Consider the following 19117-nt stretch of genomic DNA (forward strand, 5'->3'; position numbering starts at 1 on the left):
TCCATAATTACCCGCGGCAGGAATGTAGGTCTATTTATATAGAAAACAAAATTTTGTTTAGCATTTCAAAAATTGTTGTAATTTTCAATATTGAAGGCGCTGATATTTTACCTTGTTGATCATTTGCCTGACTTGCCTAGCTTCGTTTTAAACGAATGTTGTCATCCCTGTTTTTTTTACATTATTACTGTGTATTGTCAAGCAAATAATTTTAAGGTTTTAATTTAATATTTCAACTTAGAAGATAGATCTTTACTTGATTTTATCCCACTAGAAATACAGGGCTCGGCAGACGCCATTTAGCCACTTGTACCGCAACCAAATCGACATTTTATTCTCCACTTTAAAGTAGTAAGGTCATTTTTCTTTGAAGATCTCGGGAATTGCTAGTTTGGAGTGTGCTTTTTAGGTAAGCAATCTCAATATAGGGCGAGGCACTTTTATACATACACTTTCTGTGATATTAAACTGGCCTTTCAGTAAATTTTAAAAAAAGGAGAATGCGAAGTTTTGGCACGGCTGCCGAGCCATGAAATATATATCTCAACCTTTTAAATGTTAAATTGAAGAGCTATTTGGAAAGATTTGCTATCTTTAGCCAATTTCAGCCAATTTTCCCTTCCCAAATATATCAATTTAGACAATTGCTTTTCAAAACTTCAGCTTTATTAGATAAATTTCTTTACTTTGGCAATAGATTTAATAGAATAATAATGAATTACAAAAATTGATAATTATTGTAAACAAAATAGTATGATATGTAGAAAAAAATACATTGATGTAAAATTATTCAATTTTCTGTTCAGTCATAGTAACTACAGCATTCTTGTCTGCATCTGAAATGGAAAAAATCTTCACTATCCTCATATAAAAGTAACAGGATCTCTATGTGTCCGTGTGTGTGTCTGTCTGTACCAAAGGATATCGATAACCGCTGAACCGATATGGTTCTCCTTTATAGTTAAGGTCTGGGATGGTTTCAGACTATTTTTTTATATAAAAAGTTTGGGTAAAATATCCCTATGTAAAATACTACTTATAAATATTTATAAATATCCTTAATCCATCCTAGGACCTATATGAAAATTCCCTGAAGTGGTTATTGATTAATAGGGAGTAAATACAAAACAGCGAAAAACAAAAACAGCGAAATTACAAAACAGCGAATGTTACAAAACAGCGAAATTACAAAACATCGAATGTTACAAAACAGCGAAATTACAAAACAGCGAAAAATAGTATACTTTATATATAATATAAAAAATATAATGTGTTTACCTTCAACAAAAGTGATATGAAAGACTTGATGGTCCTTGAAGAACTCGAGCATGCTATCGTCCAGGGGGAAGGTGATGCCCTTTATTGTCTTCTCCAAGATTGTCGTGATCTACACAGGTTGCAAATAAAAGAAAATCAGACTTCTTAATTTTGTAATATATATTTTTCCTAATAAGCAAAGAATAGTTATTATTAGAGGGTTTATTGTGCTTATTTTTAGTGTAGATTTGATATTTGAAGCAAGATTTAATGTAAGAGTTGTTGTTTCGAGTATTTTACCTCAAATTGTCAAGCGATCACATAAAACCGTGCCTTTCCTTCATTTTTAAAATAAATTGAAAATAAGGGGTTTATGCAGTACATATAGCCCGCAGTGCCCTAACTATGCAGGGCTACCATGTACCCAATGGCAATATAATCTAACCTGTCCTAAAGTAAAACATAAAAACACTAAAAATAACACCCTCTCTCTAAATCTAAAAAGATAAGAAGGGAGATGGGATTTAAGTACTTTAAATAAACCTTATTAAAATAAAACGCCGCTAATATGTAATTTGACAAAATGTAAAAAAAAACATGAAAGTATTTAAATGTTCAATGTTCAAATGAAAACAAACATACATTTGTTTTGATTGTTAAAAATGTAAACAGAAGAATAAGTGATTTCTTATTTTGTCTGCCTACTAAATCAAAGTTATTCAAAAATATATTTTAGTCTTGCTGATTAATTTTGTTTTTGTCTTACATTGCGTTGTAAATTGTTAATCAACGAGAATAAAACCTCCAGAAGTAGCGAAGCTCATAAATATAAAAGTAAGATGAACAGCCAAGCAGTTTGAAGGAAGTGTAGAGTAGATGGTAATTTTTGTCAAAATGTTTACACGAGATTCAAATATATCTTTCCAACAAAATACCAATCTCAAATACAGCATAACAGACAGACAGACAGACATAGTGAGTTTTGTCGAGAAGATTTTTTGTGGTCATATGATTTTCAAAATGTCAACAGTCCATTTTAGAATAAACAAAAAACTTGAATTTTTGAAGATTCCTTATATTTTTTGACAAAATCTCAGCTACAACTCATTTTGTCTGTTTATTTATCCATGATATTTTTTTGTGCTTCGCTATTTATGGATGTTGTCGTCCTTGTTAAAAGGTATCTCTACTAGAAACTCTAAGAATTGTTGAGTTGAAAGATAAAACAAAGTATAATGCATCCGTAGAATTTGTCATCTAATATTACAAGCAGCAGAGAACACATTATTCACATCAGGAGTGCACAGGGAGAGAGAGAGAGAGAGAGAGAGAGAGTGAGAGAGAGAGAGTGTGAGAGAGAGAGAGAGCTTGGTAACGAATAGGTTACAGGCCGACAAGACCTATTTCAAACATTAGAAATTTATTTTGCACCTAACTTCTAAAATTCTAGAATTAATTTTTAGGAGGTTGTTATTTATAATGGCGAGAAAATCGTTATACATTTTAAATAATCGTTGCTTCGCCCTCATATTCTAAAGGGGGGGGGGGGCTGATGAGGTAAGAAAATAGCCTTTTATTTACAAAGCTTCCGTGAAGAGTAAAATTTAGTGATCTTAAGCTTCAGACAAAAAAAATACTATTTTATATTACAGGATATCCAAAGTCTTTCTAAAAGTACAAATCTGACAAACAATACCTGTAAATCTTTAAGAGCTGAAAACCTTGTGTTCAACGTCCTTGTAAGATTCTCAATAGTGAGTGGGGTGAGGTGTACAGGGGTGTAGATCTCGTCGTCAATATGCTTCAGATACATCGTCACCCTGACATTCAAAACAGAATATAGGTTCACTGCCCTAAGTTGGAGAGTGGTAATCATTCTAACACATGAAATCATTGAGAAAGGAAGGGGACTTTGGAATGCAAATTATATTGGTCCCCAAAGTTTTAAAACTTAAACTTCATTTCGTTGGCTTAAAAATATTAGGGACTTTTATTAAATCTTTATTTGCTCGTAGAAGCATTAAAAATTCAAACATTTCCAATCCTTTCAATGTACAGAAGGGTTAATTTTGTTTTTTTTGTAAGTGAGTGTGTATATAATTTTATCACTCTCCTTTAAGATCCTTGAATAAATGTTACCTTCTTTCAGGTATAGTTGGTATATTTGCTGGAGGGGATCTGACAGGACTGCGTACTGTTTTTACTGCTGGCTTTACTTTGCGAGCCCTGTAACAAAAGATTGGTTTGTATTAAGAAATAAAGGCCGATTTATTAAGAGTATTAATGTAAATGTCGTCTCAAAGTATCGTAAAGAAGCTCAGATGCCGCTTCGAATAGTGAAGACCTTCCATAAATTGTCGACCAATCAATCATTCAAGGACCATAACTTTTTATTACTCTGTACGTTAAGTACAAAATTATTGTTAGATATCAAAAGTAAATACATGTTTAAAAACATGTATAGAGTAGAAATGGATTTATTATTACTTGGATCTTACACCAGATTACATAGACGTCCAAGGGGGGGGGGGTAATGGGGCGATTACCCCCTCCCTAGATATACCACACTTTTCTGGGATCTTGCCAAGTCAAGTATCAACTGTTGGGAATATCAAAGGATGACTCCATGCAAAATTTGAGCCGGATCCGGCCAAAACCGGCCGTGAATTTTATAAAAAACCGTTTTTTTCCGGTTTTTAGGGGGGATCTGTAAATCGATTCAGCTGGAGCAAAACCGGTTGGAGGTACAAAAAATTTTACTTCACATGAAATTTAGCCAATGTAATTGCCTACAAAAATGTACTTCATCATCAACTTGATTGGACAACTCTTTCCCCTCCTAAATGTCCATTAAAATCTCGGAAACGGCAAAAATCGCCAAAAATCACGCCTTCGGCGGCGAATAACGGCTAAACGGTCAGCCGGAGGCGAATGAAACATAAATAAAGAAATGTCCGCCTCAAAAAGTTGTTCCACATCAAAGATTTGCTTTAAGTCTCTAAAACGACTCCTTCCCCTCCTTTAAGGGGAAAAAATGAAAAAACGTGATTTTCAAAAGTATGCCCACTTCGTGGGTGTGGGGGGCACTGAACCTGTCACCCCAGGGTCACCAAATATAAAGTCTAGGCAGCCCACAATGCTGAATTTTCACCAAGTGAAAGTCTTGTGTCATTATCTCTTTTGAGAAAAAAGTTATTAATTAATTAAAATTTCAAATTGTGATTTTTTGATGGATTTCTTTGATGAAATGACAGGCCAGTCAATTTTTAGGCCATTTTTGCGGTTTTTAGGCCGTCATGCCCAAACGGTTTGAGATAATCTTACAGGACCTTTTGCCCAACCTAAGTCTGGTTATTTGTGAGGTCTAGGAAAAAAAATCAGACTTACGCAAAAGATTATAATTAGAATCTTTACACAGAAAAATGGCACGAGGTGAGTGATAGAGGGGGCAAAATGAGCCGACCAGCGATTTTTGACGGCGCGCAGCGACGTCGTGCTTCATCCAATCCGGGATTTTTTTTTTTTTAGACCTCACAAATAACCAGACTTAGGTTGGGCAAAAGGTCCCGTGAGATTATCTCAAACCGTTTGGGCGTGGCGGGCCAAAAACCGCAAAAAATGGCCTAAAAGTTGACCAGCCTGTCATTTCATCAAAGAAATCCATCAAAAAATCAAAATTTTAAATTTTAATTAATTAATAACTTTTTTCTCATAAGAGATAATGACACAAGACTTTCACTTGGTGAAAATTCAGCATTGTGGGCCGCCTAGACTTTATATTTGGTGACCCTGGGGTGACAGGTTCAGTGCCCCCCACACCCACGAAGTGGGCATACTTTTGAAAATCACGTTTTTTCATTTTTTCCCCTTAAAGGAGGGGAAGGAGTCGTTTTAGAGACTTCAAGCATCTCATTGATGTTTAACAACTTTTTGAGGCGGACATTTCTTTATTTATGTTTCATTCGCCTCCGGCTGACCGTTTAGCCGTTATTCGCCGCCGAAGGCGTGATTTTTGGCGATTTTTGCCGTTTCCGAGATTTTAATGGACATTTAGGAGGGGAAAGAGTTGTCCAATCAAGTTGATGATGAAGTACATTTTTGTAGGCAATTACATTGGCTAAATTTCATGTGAAGTAAAATTTTTTGTACCTCCAACCGGTTTTGCTCCAGCTGAATCGATTTACAGATACCCCCTAAAAACCGGAAAAAAACGGTTTTTTATAAAATTCACGGCCGGTTTTGGCCGGATCCGGCTCAAATTTTGCATGGAGTCATCCTTTGATATTCCCAACAGTTGATACTTGACTTGGCAAGATCCCAGAAAAGTGTGGTATATCTACCCCTCCCCCCCCAAACGAATTAGGCACCCCCAAATTTTTTTTAATTTTACCCCCCCCCCCATTTAAAATTTACCCCTATCCTAGGGGTGCCGTAGGCACCTCCAACAATTTAGGAGGGTGTATTTACCCCCCCCAAACAATTTTGGGGGTGTAAATACCCCCCCAAAATAAAAAAATCTCTAACAAAAAAAATTTTTAATACTAAATTTTTAATAAAATAAATTTTGGGGGGGTAAACAAATTTTACCCCTACCAACAGATTTCAGGGGGGGTAATTACCCCTCCCAAGCAAATTTTATCCCCGGGGTAAAAATTTTGGGGGGGGTAAAAAAAATTTGCGGCTCGCTTCGCGCGCCATTTTACCCCCCCCCAAAACGAATTAACCCCCCCTTAAAAAAAATTTACCCCCCCAAAATAAAAAGCATGGACGCCCCTGCCAGATTATTATTAAACTTGTAACAGGCTAAAATAACAATCCACCCCATTCCCCCCCTTTGCCCCATCTCCTCCAGTCCTACTATATAGACAAACTTACCAATAAATGACAACCTAAATTGTCGACAGGTTTTACCCTGATATAATATCCACGTATATTCTACATCCATTACATTAAATTGACAGTTGCAAAAATAAAATGATTATGAACCTTCTACCTGACTTTTAATGACATAAGTTGCTCAAGTTCATCACTGGTACCATCTCCATTATCAGATCTAAACACAGAATGGATATATTATTACTTGGATTACTAGATTGTCATGTAATCTGATAAAGTGATACTCGCAGCTGACTAAGATAACACCCCCTGTAACCCATCCCCTCCCTTTCTAATGGATGAACGATCTGACCAATAAATGAGAATGTAGAATTCAAATATAGCAAGTTTAATTGACGACAATTTTTCCTTGTCCATATATTCATGTATAATTATATTCTATACCCATAAAACAACAGATATATAGTATAGATGTATATACAGACAACTACCACCCTTCCCTTTTCAAAGACCTCTTTCGTCTGCTTCTAAATTATTTTCTGCTACTTGGCTCTGTTTATATAAGCGTCACCATTGGTTGATTTTAGAATAGAAAGGTTGAACAAGGCGGTTGCGATGGGGAGATACAATTATTTAACCCTTTCTCTCTCTAGTGTTTTACTCTAATCATAAAAAAAAACCAAGAACTATTTCAGTAGCTAAGCTACTCATTAACTAGCTGAGTGTTTGTTGTTTCATATATATATCTATTCGTTTGTCCGATCGAAATATGCCACGTTTTATTTATGTTACAATTTGATGTTAGACTACCCTCAAAGGAAAATGCGATATTTTGTGATTAATTTACTGGCCTGTTTTATATAGCAAAGCTCAAGGACATAACTATCATTGACATAAAGTTGGAAGTTTTTTAAATTGTTAATCCATTAAATCATAAATGTCTTCAAAAAATATAAAATCTGCGCCCTTTTGAAATTCATCCATAAAAAAAACGGTTTGATGTACAAAAAAAATTTGCTTCACATGATATCTAACAAATTTTACTTCCTAAATAAAAGTACTTCAGGGTCAACCTAATAAAACAACCCCTTCCCACCCCATCAAAACCTAGGGAATGGCAAAAAATCGTCAAAAACAGCTAAATTATGGGGGGAAAATTTACCGTTTCCTTCTAGCTAAACTTCCATTTGTAATAGACATGTTCTTTTGATTAAGTTTAACTCCGTCCAAATCTTCATCATCACTTTCATTCATCTCCTTAATTAAGTATAATTTTTATAATAAAGTAACAGGATCTATGTGTGGCTGTCTGTATGTTTGTACCGAATGATCTCTCTATACTATTTTGGGAGAAATTGCCAAAAAAATAAATATAAGTCGCACCGCCTAGCGGCGTTTTATGTATCTTTTGGTAAACATATCTGAGCTGATCTTAACATATATTGAAAAGAAAACATTTTACGTGCCACTAGAGGCCTCTAGGGGCGTAGCCGCTATTACAATAAATATAGTAAATTTAGATCTCGTGTGAGTAAACTGGACCAATTAGAATATAGTGTAGGTTTTTCAATCAGAGACGTCCAAGCTTTTTTATTCTGAGAAGGGAAAAAATGGGGTTCAAAAGGTTCGGCTTTTTAAAAATTTTAAGGGGATATGATGTGTTTGAGGTTTGACGTCTATGTTTTCATTCGTAAAATGAAAATTCTTATCGATGTCCTAAACAAACCCTTAGCATATAAGGCAAAACTATTTTTTGGGTGTTTCTTACATTCTTAATGTAAAAATATGGACTATTTTTTCTATGAATTTTATTACTTATCCCTAATCAATCGTTGATTTCTCTACTGGGTCATTCAACCTAGATTTTCTAAGAAAAAACTTTATAACTTATTTTCCCTTTTTTCTCTGAAATATTGGAATACGAAAATGAAGTGAAAATTATATTTTGTCTCGATTTTCTTTTATGCTTAATATGAACATATTTTCATTTTGAGACTTGATAAAAGAAATGCTACGCTTATTAAATAGTACTAAATCAATATGCGATAAAAATTATCAATAAGAATCAGGAAAATTATAGCACATTTAATATATTTTTTTAAGATTAGCAATATAGAGTTGCTTCAGTTTAGGAATGTTACCTAACTATTTGAGGAATCAGCATGAAAACGATAGGACGATTCTAGCATGCTTAAAACTACGTAAGAGCTACCCATTAATAACGTAGGAATGAACCTAACCTAAATTTGAAGAGCCTCGCTTTAAAAAGATGAAAAATATTGCGCTATTATCTATCCCTCTATCCCTATAACTCTTGTCGCAGAATAGAATTCCAAATTGGAAAATAACAAAAGGAATAATTATTGTAGGAATTATTGATATAACTCCTCTTCTTTATACCCTTTACCACGGAGGGAGGGGACATTGGACTGTTATTTTTCTCGCACCGAGAGATTTATGATTATTTTCTCCCATTTGTTAGCTCCAAAACATTGAGGACTTGATAGATTAATACAAACTATGTAGTGTCAGGGATAAGGGATAGGAAACCTGGCCATTAATTAGGTCCCGGCCTAGATTCTAAAGGGATATTGCAACTATTACAAATTACTATCAAACTGGCGGACGCTCCCAAGTAGCTATAGCTCTAAACCAATAAGAATCGGCCTGTTTTTAACAACCAATCACCAATTGGCGAAAATTTTAAAAGCAGACAATTCTAGAAAAAATAATGATTTCGTCTGCTACTAAAAACTAAATATAAATGGTGTTAGATCACATAAGCTTAATTATTAAATCTGCTTAGAGTTAAACATTAAAAAAGGGCCATATAGAAAAAACAAAAAAAACGGGATTATTTTTTGGAAAGGAGGTAGCTACGAATTTTCATTTGGTAGTTTATAAATTAGATGTTGTATTTTGAATTTTAAAAATCTAATACGGAATTGATACAACACTTTAACCCTAATATATGTACAATACACAATACAACACAGTACAAATATATCACTACATAATAGAATCCAAAGAATACTTGAAAGAATGTTACCCAAGTGCATATTAATTTATTTATTTTGAATTTTAATTAGCAATGAAATTTTCAAATAAAATTTTTACTCATTAATAAAAATGCAAATAATACAAACTAAAATCTGTCTGAGGGAAACCCAACGATAGCTTTCTGACAGTTCAAATTACCAAAGTAAAAGATAAAAAAATTTTGGGAGAGAAAAAACTTCATTTTAACAAAAGCCATTAATATATAGGTTTATAAAAAGTTATGTTTTTTACTTTAAACTAGCTACCTGAATTTGATTCTATACTTTATCTACACACACACACACAGCTTTTTTATTAGCGTTCTATACGAAGCACTGCGCCATCCCAAAACTGGTTTATTAGGCTAGAAATAGGCCTAGGCTTGAAATAGGCCTGAAATAATATTTTCCTACGTTTCCCATCCCTTATCCCTGTGTAGTGTCAACAATTTGCAAAAATAATTTGCTAAAATAATTTGCAATTTGATTATCATCAATTGTCTTATCCCTCGAGATCCCTGGAGTTTTCTCTATTACTGTTTGTAAAAGTTATTACAAATAAAATGTACAATCTACTTCAAAAAAAGCAAGTACAATTATGTCCATTATAGCACAGCAAAAACTGAATATTAAACATGACATTGCTATAATTTTAAAACGTTGCAACTTTATAATTATACCCATAAAGTCAGGGATGGAGGGGACATTAATCTGTTTATTACACTGGTCTCCAGAGTTTTAACGCTTTCTTATTCGCTGAAAACAACTTTGGAGACTAATTTGACTTTTGATTAGTTGGCTCAATAAGTTGACTGTTCAAACGTTTCAACCACTAATTGTAATCTACAGAAGGGGTAATTTTGTGTATAAATTTGCAATACCAAACTATCGAGATCTTTCAATACAAAACTCACTCAGACAGACACACATATGCATATAAGTATACAAATATGAAATCTAAATGGTCTGAAATTCTCCACTCAATGTACGATTATATAACAATGTTAAAGTTCAATGTTCAGCAACCGCCGGAGGTTTACACTAATAGGAATAAATTTCAGCAGCGTCAATTGCAGCTAATGGCAACCAGAAGGTAATAGTAGCGGCTGGATTATGACAAAAATTCGGCTGCATATTTTTTTATTGTAATACTGGCGGCTGCGCCCAAGTACATAAAAGCTCTGTATTAAAAAAAGTAAGTAGTTAGAAAATGGTTACATAAAAGATAATCTGATAACAAGATAGCTTAAAACCATGCTAGGAACTATGTGATGCATCCCTAAAATGGAGAACTCAATTTGTTCCGTAGTTAACGATATCTTAATGGACAAACAAAAAGACCTAACAACTTTAAATAGTAGTAGTATAACTGCCAATATGGTCCAAAAACGTCTGCGGCTGATTTGCAAAAAAACCTGCCAATTTTTTTAAAAAAACGGCTGCGGATGCCGAGCCTTGTAAGACCATGCCCGACCAACTCAGTCTGTTCTTTCATTTTATAATTTGAGTCGGCCCTTACAGTTTTATTCCTCCCAAGAGACTTGACTTTAATCAGGAACAAGGCACATTTTAGTAATCTAAATTTTAGGTGCTTCCAGGAAGTTATTTTTAAAAGCAAAGCTTTTCTATAATTAGGGTGGTCCGTCCATACGTCTTGAATGGTTTGCTATCATTTAAACATGTTGGAATTGTCCTAACGAATTCAAACTTTGCATAATTATTCATATAACAATTAGGCAAGATTTAGAAAGTGTAGGAAATCTAAAACCGTTACCAAAAGAACTTACGTTCATTCAAAACATGCTGATTTTGTTACTTTTTCCACTTAAAAAAAATGAAAACTACTTTAACCCTGTGGCGAACATAATTTTGTCAGGGAAAATATTCGATCCAACTTATGTATAGTTTATATTGAACAGGTATCTTTAAGGATAGGAAAATTGACTTTTTTTTGGGGGGTGGCGGTGGGGTGTGGGGTTTTGTTAAATAAGAGGTTCCATTTTTTTTTGGGGGTGTTGGAGGGGAGGGAAGGTGGGGAGTAAAGAGTTTTACCCACTATTCTTGGACGTCCCTGATCCGTTAAAAAGTTTGGATACTACTAGATTAAACCAACCCATCAAGATTTATTATGATACCCAAGTTTTTTAAAACAACGATAATTACCAACTTTGATTACCAACATAATTTACAATCAAATGTACCCTAACTTTTTCCCCTAAAATTGGCCCACTTTGGAATATTCACATTGAAACGTTTGTACAGTGTGTTTTTTTATGAGAACTTTTTTGAAAGCAATTTTACCCCACTTATGGTTATCAGAATTTAATGATTAATGGCTTATTTTCTTCGTTTTTTAAGGCAATTAATAGAACAACAAAAAAATATTTCAGTTTTTATTTAAAAAGTACAGTAAAATCTAAAATTCAAAACTTAGGTGTCAACATCTAAAAATGGTTTTAGCGCATTTTTCTTATGCTCAAACATTCAACCTTTTGCAAGATACTATTAGGGACATGTACTAGAACATATCAAAGTTTGAAGGTCATATCTCAACCAGAGAGGGAGTACTGGCCCCCCAAAGTCGACTACAGAAAATCCATTTTTTTAAGAAAAATGCGCTAAAACCATTTTTATATGTTGACACCTAAGTTTTGAAATTTAGATTTTACTGTACTTTTTAAATAAAAACTGAAATATTTTTTTGTTGTTCTATTAATTGCCTTAAAAAAGAAAATAAGCCATTAATCATTAAATTCTAATAACTATAAGTGTGGTAAAATTGCTATCAAAAAAGTTCTCATAAAAAAAACACACTGTATATCCATCTAAATTCAAAACTTTAAATCCTTTAAAGAAGAAAAATGTTTTTTAGTAATTAAAAAAGATTGTTTCATTGGATGAAGTCATTCTTGTTCTTGTTAAAATCTGACGTTTGAATGTTCTATTATCCAGGAGTGTTGAAGTATTATAGATTCAGGTTTATGTTCTATCATAAAGCCGAGGATTCGTGGCGAGGTATTTCATCTAAAGTCATATTTTCTTTCAATATTAATATTCCACCTCCACAACTTTACGTTGATTATAAAAAAAACGATTTATATTCATAATAACTGGTTCTTGTATTGAATTATATTACTGGCAATTTTTCACTAATATCATCAATTAAAAACCATAAGATTAATACTAGTTTTGTTAGCCCGTGCCTTTGGCTCCTCGGTGCTAACAAAACTTGTTTTAATCTCATAATTTTTTATTTTGATATCAGCGGAAAACTAGGCTACTACAATATTATACAGTATGACCCTCGAAAAAGTATTTTTAAGCATCTGCAGCCCTTATTTCTCAATGAATTATTAAAAAATGCATATGTCCTTGTTCTCCATAGTATTCCGCGTAAGTAGATATAAAAATATTTTTTTTTTACCTCCATTAACACCGGAGATTTTTAGTGCTAAAGTTTTGAAAAAGTGACTGAGGAAAAAGTAACTTTTAACATGAAACGACTTTTTTAGCAAAATTAAGCTAGAAATCCTTTTATTTTTGTTACTAGCAGAAACTTTATACAAAAATGAAATAAAAAATTTAGTTTTTGAGTAAGAAGCATTTTTTACACATATTTTTTGAGTCTTTTTAGTTTAATGATATTTTGAAAAACTTACTTATTAGGCAAAATTGTTTAAGATTAAAAAACCAAATAAATCTCTACGAATATAGCAGGAAAATTGTTTTTGTTTCACAATCCTAACTTTAATAACAAAAAAGTTATAAAGAAAATAAAAATAAAACATAAAGATTTTTTAGTCTAAAAAGCTTAATGTATTGAGCTTAAATAATTGAGATGTCAGAAAAGTAGGCGGAGCAACTGTCATAATTAATCCTTTTCTATAAATAAGGGTTAATAAATAACCTAAAATTTGCAAATAATCAATTCATTCAGTAGTATTTTTTGCCATTAAAAATTTATATTTTTTGGTGGAATAAAAAAGAAATATTTAGTTAACTTGTTTTTTTTTGTGTCTCATTATTCAGTTGCCAGAAAAACATAATATAACTCCAAATAATAAGAGAAACAAAAAAAAATCTTTTACTCAGTCACTTTTTCAAAACTTTAGCACTAAAAATCTCCGGTGTTAATGGAGGTAAAAAAAATATTTTTATATCTACTTACGTGAAATACTATGGAGAACAAGGACATATGCATTTTTTAATAATTCATTGAGAAATAAGGGCTGCAGATGCTTAAAAATACTTTTTCGAGGGTCATACTGTATAACTAGCGGCTTCACCGCAAGAAAATAGTTTAAAACCACCACAGTACTAATTGCTATATTGGTTCACCAATTACTTTTTGCTTACAAAAAAAGAAAAAAAAATGAGAGGGGGATACTTTTTCTTCCCACCCTCCAAGAAAGTAGCTTAAACCCACCACAGTATCAGTAGATATATTGCCTCAATAGTAGAACCAAATCGCTTCAGCGGTTACTGAGATATTTAGCTTCAGACGACCAGACCTCAAGCTACTTTGTATTATACAGTGTGTTTTTTTTATGAGCACTTTTTTGAAAGCAATTTTACCCCACTTATAGTTATCAGAATTTAATGATTAATGGCTTATTTTCTTCGTTTTTTTAAGGGAAATTATGAAACAACCAAAAAATTACAGTTTTTGTTGAAAAAGTACAGTAAAGTTGAAAATTAAAAACTTAGGTGACAACATCTAAAAATGGTTTTAGTGCATTTTTCTTATGCTCAAATCTTCTACCCTTTGCAAGAAAAAAATTGGATTTTCAGTAGTCGACTTTGGGGGGCCAGTACTTTCTCCCTGATTGAGATATGGCCTTCAAACTTTGACCTATTCTAGTACATGTCCCCAATAGTATCTGTATAAATTTATAGCTCTATATCTCAACTTTGAAGCGTTTTGCAGCCATTCTTGCAAAAGGTAGAATATTTGAACATAAGAAAAATGCGCTAAAACCATTTTTAGATGTTGACACCTAAGTTTTTAATTTTCAACTTTACTGTACTTTTTCAACAAAAACTGTAATTTTTTTGGTTGTTTCATAATTTCCCTTAAAAAACGAAGAAAATAAGCCATTAATCATTAAATTCTGATAACTATAAGTGGGGTAAAATTGCTTTCAAAAAAGTGCTCATAAAAAAAAATATAATACAAAGTAGCTTGAAAAAATGAACTTACATTCTTTGACTAAAAAAAACTAACCAAATATATGTGTTGAAATCTATCATGAACAGGTTTTAAATTACACCTAAAAATGTATGCAGAGAGACCTTATATGTTGATGGATGTACTTTACCTAAAATACATTTTCCTGGATTAAAAAGTTTTGTTGTCATGTATAGGATAAATGTTGGTAGATGGAGGGAATGTGCACCAAATCTTGATCAAGCTTAATGCATTTTATGGGAGAAGCGAGGAAAAATGTTTTGTTGAAGAATTATTGGCCCGCTATGCCCCACACCCCTGCCCGCTGGGCTCTGCCTTTTACAATGGAATATCTTTGATGGTCCAAAACTCAGTTAATAACTTGCCATGTATGACAAATATCAGAGGGGGAAGGGATAATGGACTGGAATCATTCAAAGTATTCAAAGTTTTATAAACCATTAAATCGGCTTTATAACTTTGGGTACTTTCACTTTTACTTCTTATTTGATTGGTTTAAACTGTTAAAATTTTAGAAGCTTTTTATAGTGGCTATAAAAATTACGTCATACTGGCCTACCAATTAAAATGTATACTGGCCTGTCATTGGTAACTTAGTCTGTGTGTTGGCCTATCAAAGGTCATTTGTATTGTATAACGTCATTTTTTAAAGGCACTGTAAAAAGCCTTAAAGTTTTACACCAATAATTTCAGTCCACAAGTGACAATTTAGTTTGTCATCAGTGGAGATGTACTTTGATTTATCATCCTTTGTCTTAACCCTTAATATTTCTGAGGAAAGGTAGAATAAAACATTGGTACATGGATATTTTACCTTATTTTAATTTCTCAATATAATTCTATTATCCTGATATATGCATGTTCAATAATTTATTATACAAAATCAAAACTGTGAAATAGGCCGCCCTAAACTTTGGCCTCTAATATTTTTTCTATATTTTTATTTAAGACTGTAAATCATAATTTTAGTTTATTTTATTATATGTTTTGTTTGTTTATCCATTCAGATCTCGATAACCACTGAACCGATTAGGATTTCTCATTTCAAGGAAGTTTAATATAGGGTTTCGCTTGTTACTTATAAAGTACATAATAATATATAAATTTTGCTTTGCGAAAACATTGATCTAGGCTTTAATTGCCCATGTGTAAAAGCTACTCTATAACTCTATGTAAGTCTGACCGTTTTTAAAAAGTCAGACCCTATATATGTAACTGTCTAGACATCCTGAGATCAACATAAAAAAAAATAACTGTCATACAGCTCCTTCTCCTTTTTTGTTGAAAAAAATATTTTGGGATTTCGAATTTTTTGGGCTGTATCTTCAAGAATAAAAGACAACCAATTCGTAATTAATGAAACCTACCCTGGACCAATACTCATATTTCTCAAATAGATGACAGATGGACATTAAAAATAGAACTTACCATGTCCACAGAAGGTTTGAGTCCAATTTTTCTTTTGTTCTTTTTTCCAGATTCTGGTAACAGATCGTCCAAAGCTCGCAGCTCCTATACAGATAAATATTACTAGTAACAAATCACCCAAAGCTCACAGCTCCTATACAGATAAATATTTCTGGTAACAAATCACCCAAGGCTCGCAGCTCCTATACAGATAAATATTTCTAGTAACAAATCACCCAAGGCTCGCAGCTCCTATACAGATAAATATTTCTAGTAACAAATCACCCAAGGCTCACAGCTCCTATACAGATAAATATTTCTGGTAACAAATCACCCAAGGCTCACAGCTCCTATACAGATAAATGTTTCTAGTAACAAATCACCCAAGGCTCACAGCTCCTATACAGATAAATATTACTAGTAACAAATCACCCAAGGCTCGCAGCTCCTATACAGATAAATATTTCTAGTAACAAATAACCCAAGGCTCACAGCTCCTATACAGATAAATATTTCTAGTAACAAATCACCCAAAGCTCACAGCTCCTATACAGATAAATATTACTAGTAACAAATCACCCAAGGCTCACAGCTCCTATACAGATAAATATTTCTAGTAACAAATCACCCAAAGCTCGCAGCTCCTATAAAGATAAATATTTCTAGTTACAAATTCACCCAAGGCTCACAGCTCCTATACAGATAAATATTTCTGGTAACAAATCACCCAAGGCTCACAGCTCCTATACAGATAAATATTTCTAGTAACAAATCACCCAAGGCTCACAGCTCCTATATAGATAAATATTACTAGTAACAAATCACCCAAGGCTCACAGCTCCTATACAGATAAATATTACTAGTAACAAATCACAAAAGGCTCACAGCTCCTATACAGATAAATATTTCTAGTAACAAATCACCCAAGGCTCACAGCTCCTATACAGATAAATATTACTAGTAACAAATCACCCAAGGCTCACAGCTCCTATACATATATATATTTCTGGTAACAGATTGTCCAAAGCTCGCAGCTCCTATACAGATAATTATTTCTGGTAACAATTCACCCAAAACTCCAGCTCCTTTACAGATAAATATTTCTGGTAACAGATTGTCCAAAGCTCCCAGCTAGCTCCTAAACAGATAAATATTCTGGTAAAAATTCACCCAAAATATTTACTTAATATTCAAAAAGTTGTAGGTTATAAGTACAGGGATCTAATGGAATAAGACAATGGCCGTTAAATTGATGTACATTCCCACTAATGATAAACAAAATTACCCCTTATATATATTATAAATTAGTGTTGAAACGTTTGGACAGTCAACTAAATGTACCAACCAATCTATATTCTGTAAAAGTCACCAAAGTTGTAAAGCCAACGAATAAGAATACATTATTAAGATATGTTATAAAACATTGGGGACAAGTGTAAAAAACAGCCCAATGTAGCTCCCTTTCTAATTAAGTTAGTAGCCAATATTCCCTCCCTACGAAAATAAACTTTTTTTTAGAATTGACCACTGGAAAAGCAAAATGCAAAACAATGAATTTTAGAGTGGAATTTAATAATTTATCTAAAATGCACAGGCCAATAAAAGGAAACCTTTAAATTTATGTATCTATATTATATATAGAACGCAACAAATTCCAGAATTTTGCACAAAAAAAGGAGAAAATCCCTGAAAGCCAACATCAACAACAATTTAAGAGCTTAGGTAAGCTTGACATAGGTTCCGTCATGGTTTTAGGCTATTTCATTTTCAGATTTAAGTCTTGAATTGGTTTTAACCTCTTTGTTATCCTGTTATCATAGATCCCATAAATGCTAAATGCAGCATAAACCTGGACCCTATTACACAATAATAGAGTAGCAGCGATTTAGATGTTAAGAAATATACTTAATAGTTAAACAACAAGTTTAAAATGTACGTACTTCCCGATAATCTATGTACAATATGGTTGCTACGCTTCCCTGATAATGTCTTAATTAATTGAAATATTTTAACATACTCAAATTTACACTTAAATGTATTTTTCGATTTGTAAAGCAGTTTTTATTCAAATAAGATATTCAAAACCAGAGCTGGATCTTTAAATCGTTTAGTGGTGCGCTGAATCGGGGCGATCCAGTTCACTCAATTTAGCGCGGCAATGTCACTCGTTGAGTGCCATTGCCGCGCCAGTACCGCGCCACTTGGCGCGCTGATTCGCCCATTCCATTTTGATTTAAAGATTGAAATCTAATAATATCTAGGTGCGCCAAACTTGATCGCCCTGATTCAGCGCACCATTAAACAATTTAAAGATCCAGCTCAGTTAAATATAGTAAAAATAACATAAAAAGATAAAGATAGGAATAAAAGAATGGATAAGAAAATAGTAAACGAAGAAATAAAAGACTTGGGGAAAAGAAAGAGGGAGAAAATATAGAGAATGAAAAGGCGAGGGGCTACCAGGTTTATCGAATTGCCAATTGAATATTGGATTGTATTGGAGGGACCAGAAACTTCTGCAAACAAGAATAGAGGGAATGGTCAGGAAATAAATGTTAGAACGTACTTTGTTATATTAAAATTAAACAATACAGGGGGAAGTGTCTAAATAACTATATGTCCTCACCTATGCCGAATTAAATTTTTAACACTAACGAGTTTTAGATATAGTTTTCATTCTATGTTAAATCATAAAAGGTATAAATCCATTTACGAATCTATGGTCGTTTTCGGTCTTAAAGTCCGTATATTCCTGGTTAAAGTTAAACCCCTCCTTCCCAAACCACTCCACTTTATACCACCAACACCAAGGCAATTCAATAAAACATCAGAAAGCAGAGGGGAAAGCTACACAGAAACAAGGATAACACATTCATAAGTAGCGAAGCACAATAAATCATGGATAGAAATATGCAAAAAGTGATTTAATGAGCAAATGTTTAGTTATAAATCAAGGATAAATTCCATAAATCATGGAAATAAAACACAAATCTTTTACATTAGCTAATTAGTATAGGAAATCTTCACAAAAAATCCGCCGTCCATCTTGAATAGCTGCTGAAAAAATAACATTTTCCCCTAAGCTCTACATACTAACGGACGAACGGACAGTCACAGTAATTTAAATAGTTGATTCGCTACTAAAAAAGGAAAAAAGAAAAGGGAATTAGAAAGAAACAAAGCTTTCATTTTGATTACAAGGGCCTAAATTTATCAGGGATCTAAAGGGAGAAGACAATGGCCTATAAATTGATGTACATCCCCAATAATGTGCACAAAATTACCCTTTCTGTAGTTTTCAATCAAAATGTTTGTATACTTAACTTAATGAACCAACCATTCAAAAATCAATAAAAGTCCCCAACGAATAATAATTTGTTACTATAAAACG

General features: G+C 33.0%; 1 protein-coding gene across 1 annotated transcript in view; it reads right to left on the reverse strand.

Moving 5' to 3' along the window:
- Positions 1-718: 718 nt before the first annotated feature.
- The window catches only part of LOC145312600 (electrogenic sodium bicarbonate cotransporter 1-like), a 50928-nt gene continuing 32529 nt past the window's right edge, over positions 719-19117 (reverse strand). The window contains exons 22-28 of the mRNA XM_080151857.1: positions 15748-15831; positions 7256-7350; positions 6251-6310; positions 3397-3483; positions 2954-3110; positions 1279-1387; positions 719-836 (exon numbers count right to left, since the gene is read on the reverse strand). Of these exons, the coding sequence (XP_080007983.1) occupies positions 787-836; positions 1279-1387; positions 2954-3110; positions 3397-3483; positions 6251-6310; positions 7256-7350; positions 15748-15831 (642 nt within the window). The 3' untranslated portion in view covers positions 719-786. The remainder of the gene's footprint in view (positions 837-1278; positions 1388-2953; positions 3111-3396; positions 3484-6250; positions 6311-7255; positions 7351-15747; positions 15832-19117) is intronic.

This window comes from Acartia tonsa, chromosome 2 (assembly GCF_053477335.1).
Source record: "Acartia tonsa isolate MP-2025a chromosome 2, ASM5347733v1, whole genome shotgun sequence".
Taxonomy (NCBI): Eukaryota; Metazoa; Arthropoda; class Copepoda; order Calanoida; family Acartiidae; genus Acartia; species Acartia tonsa.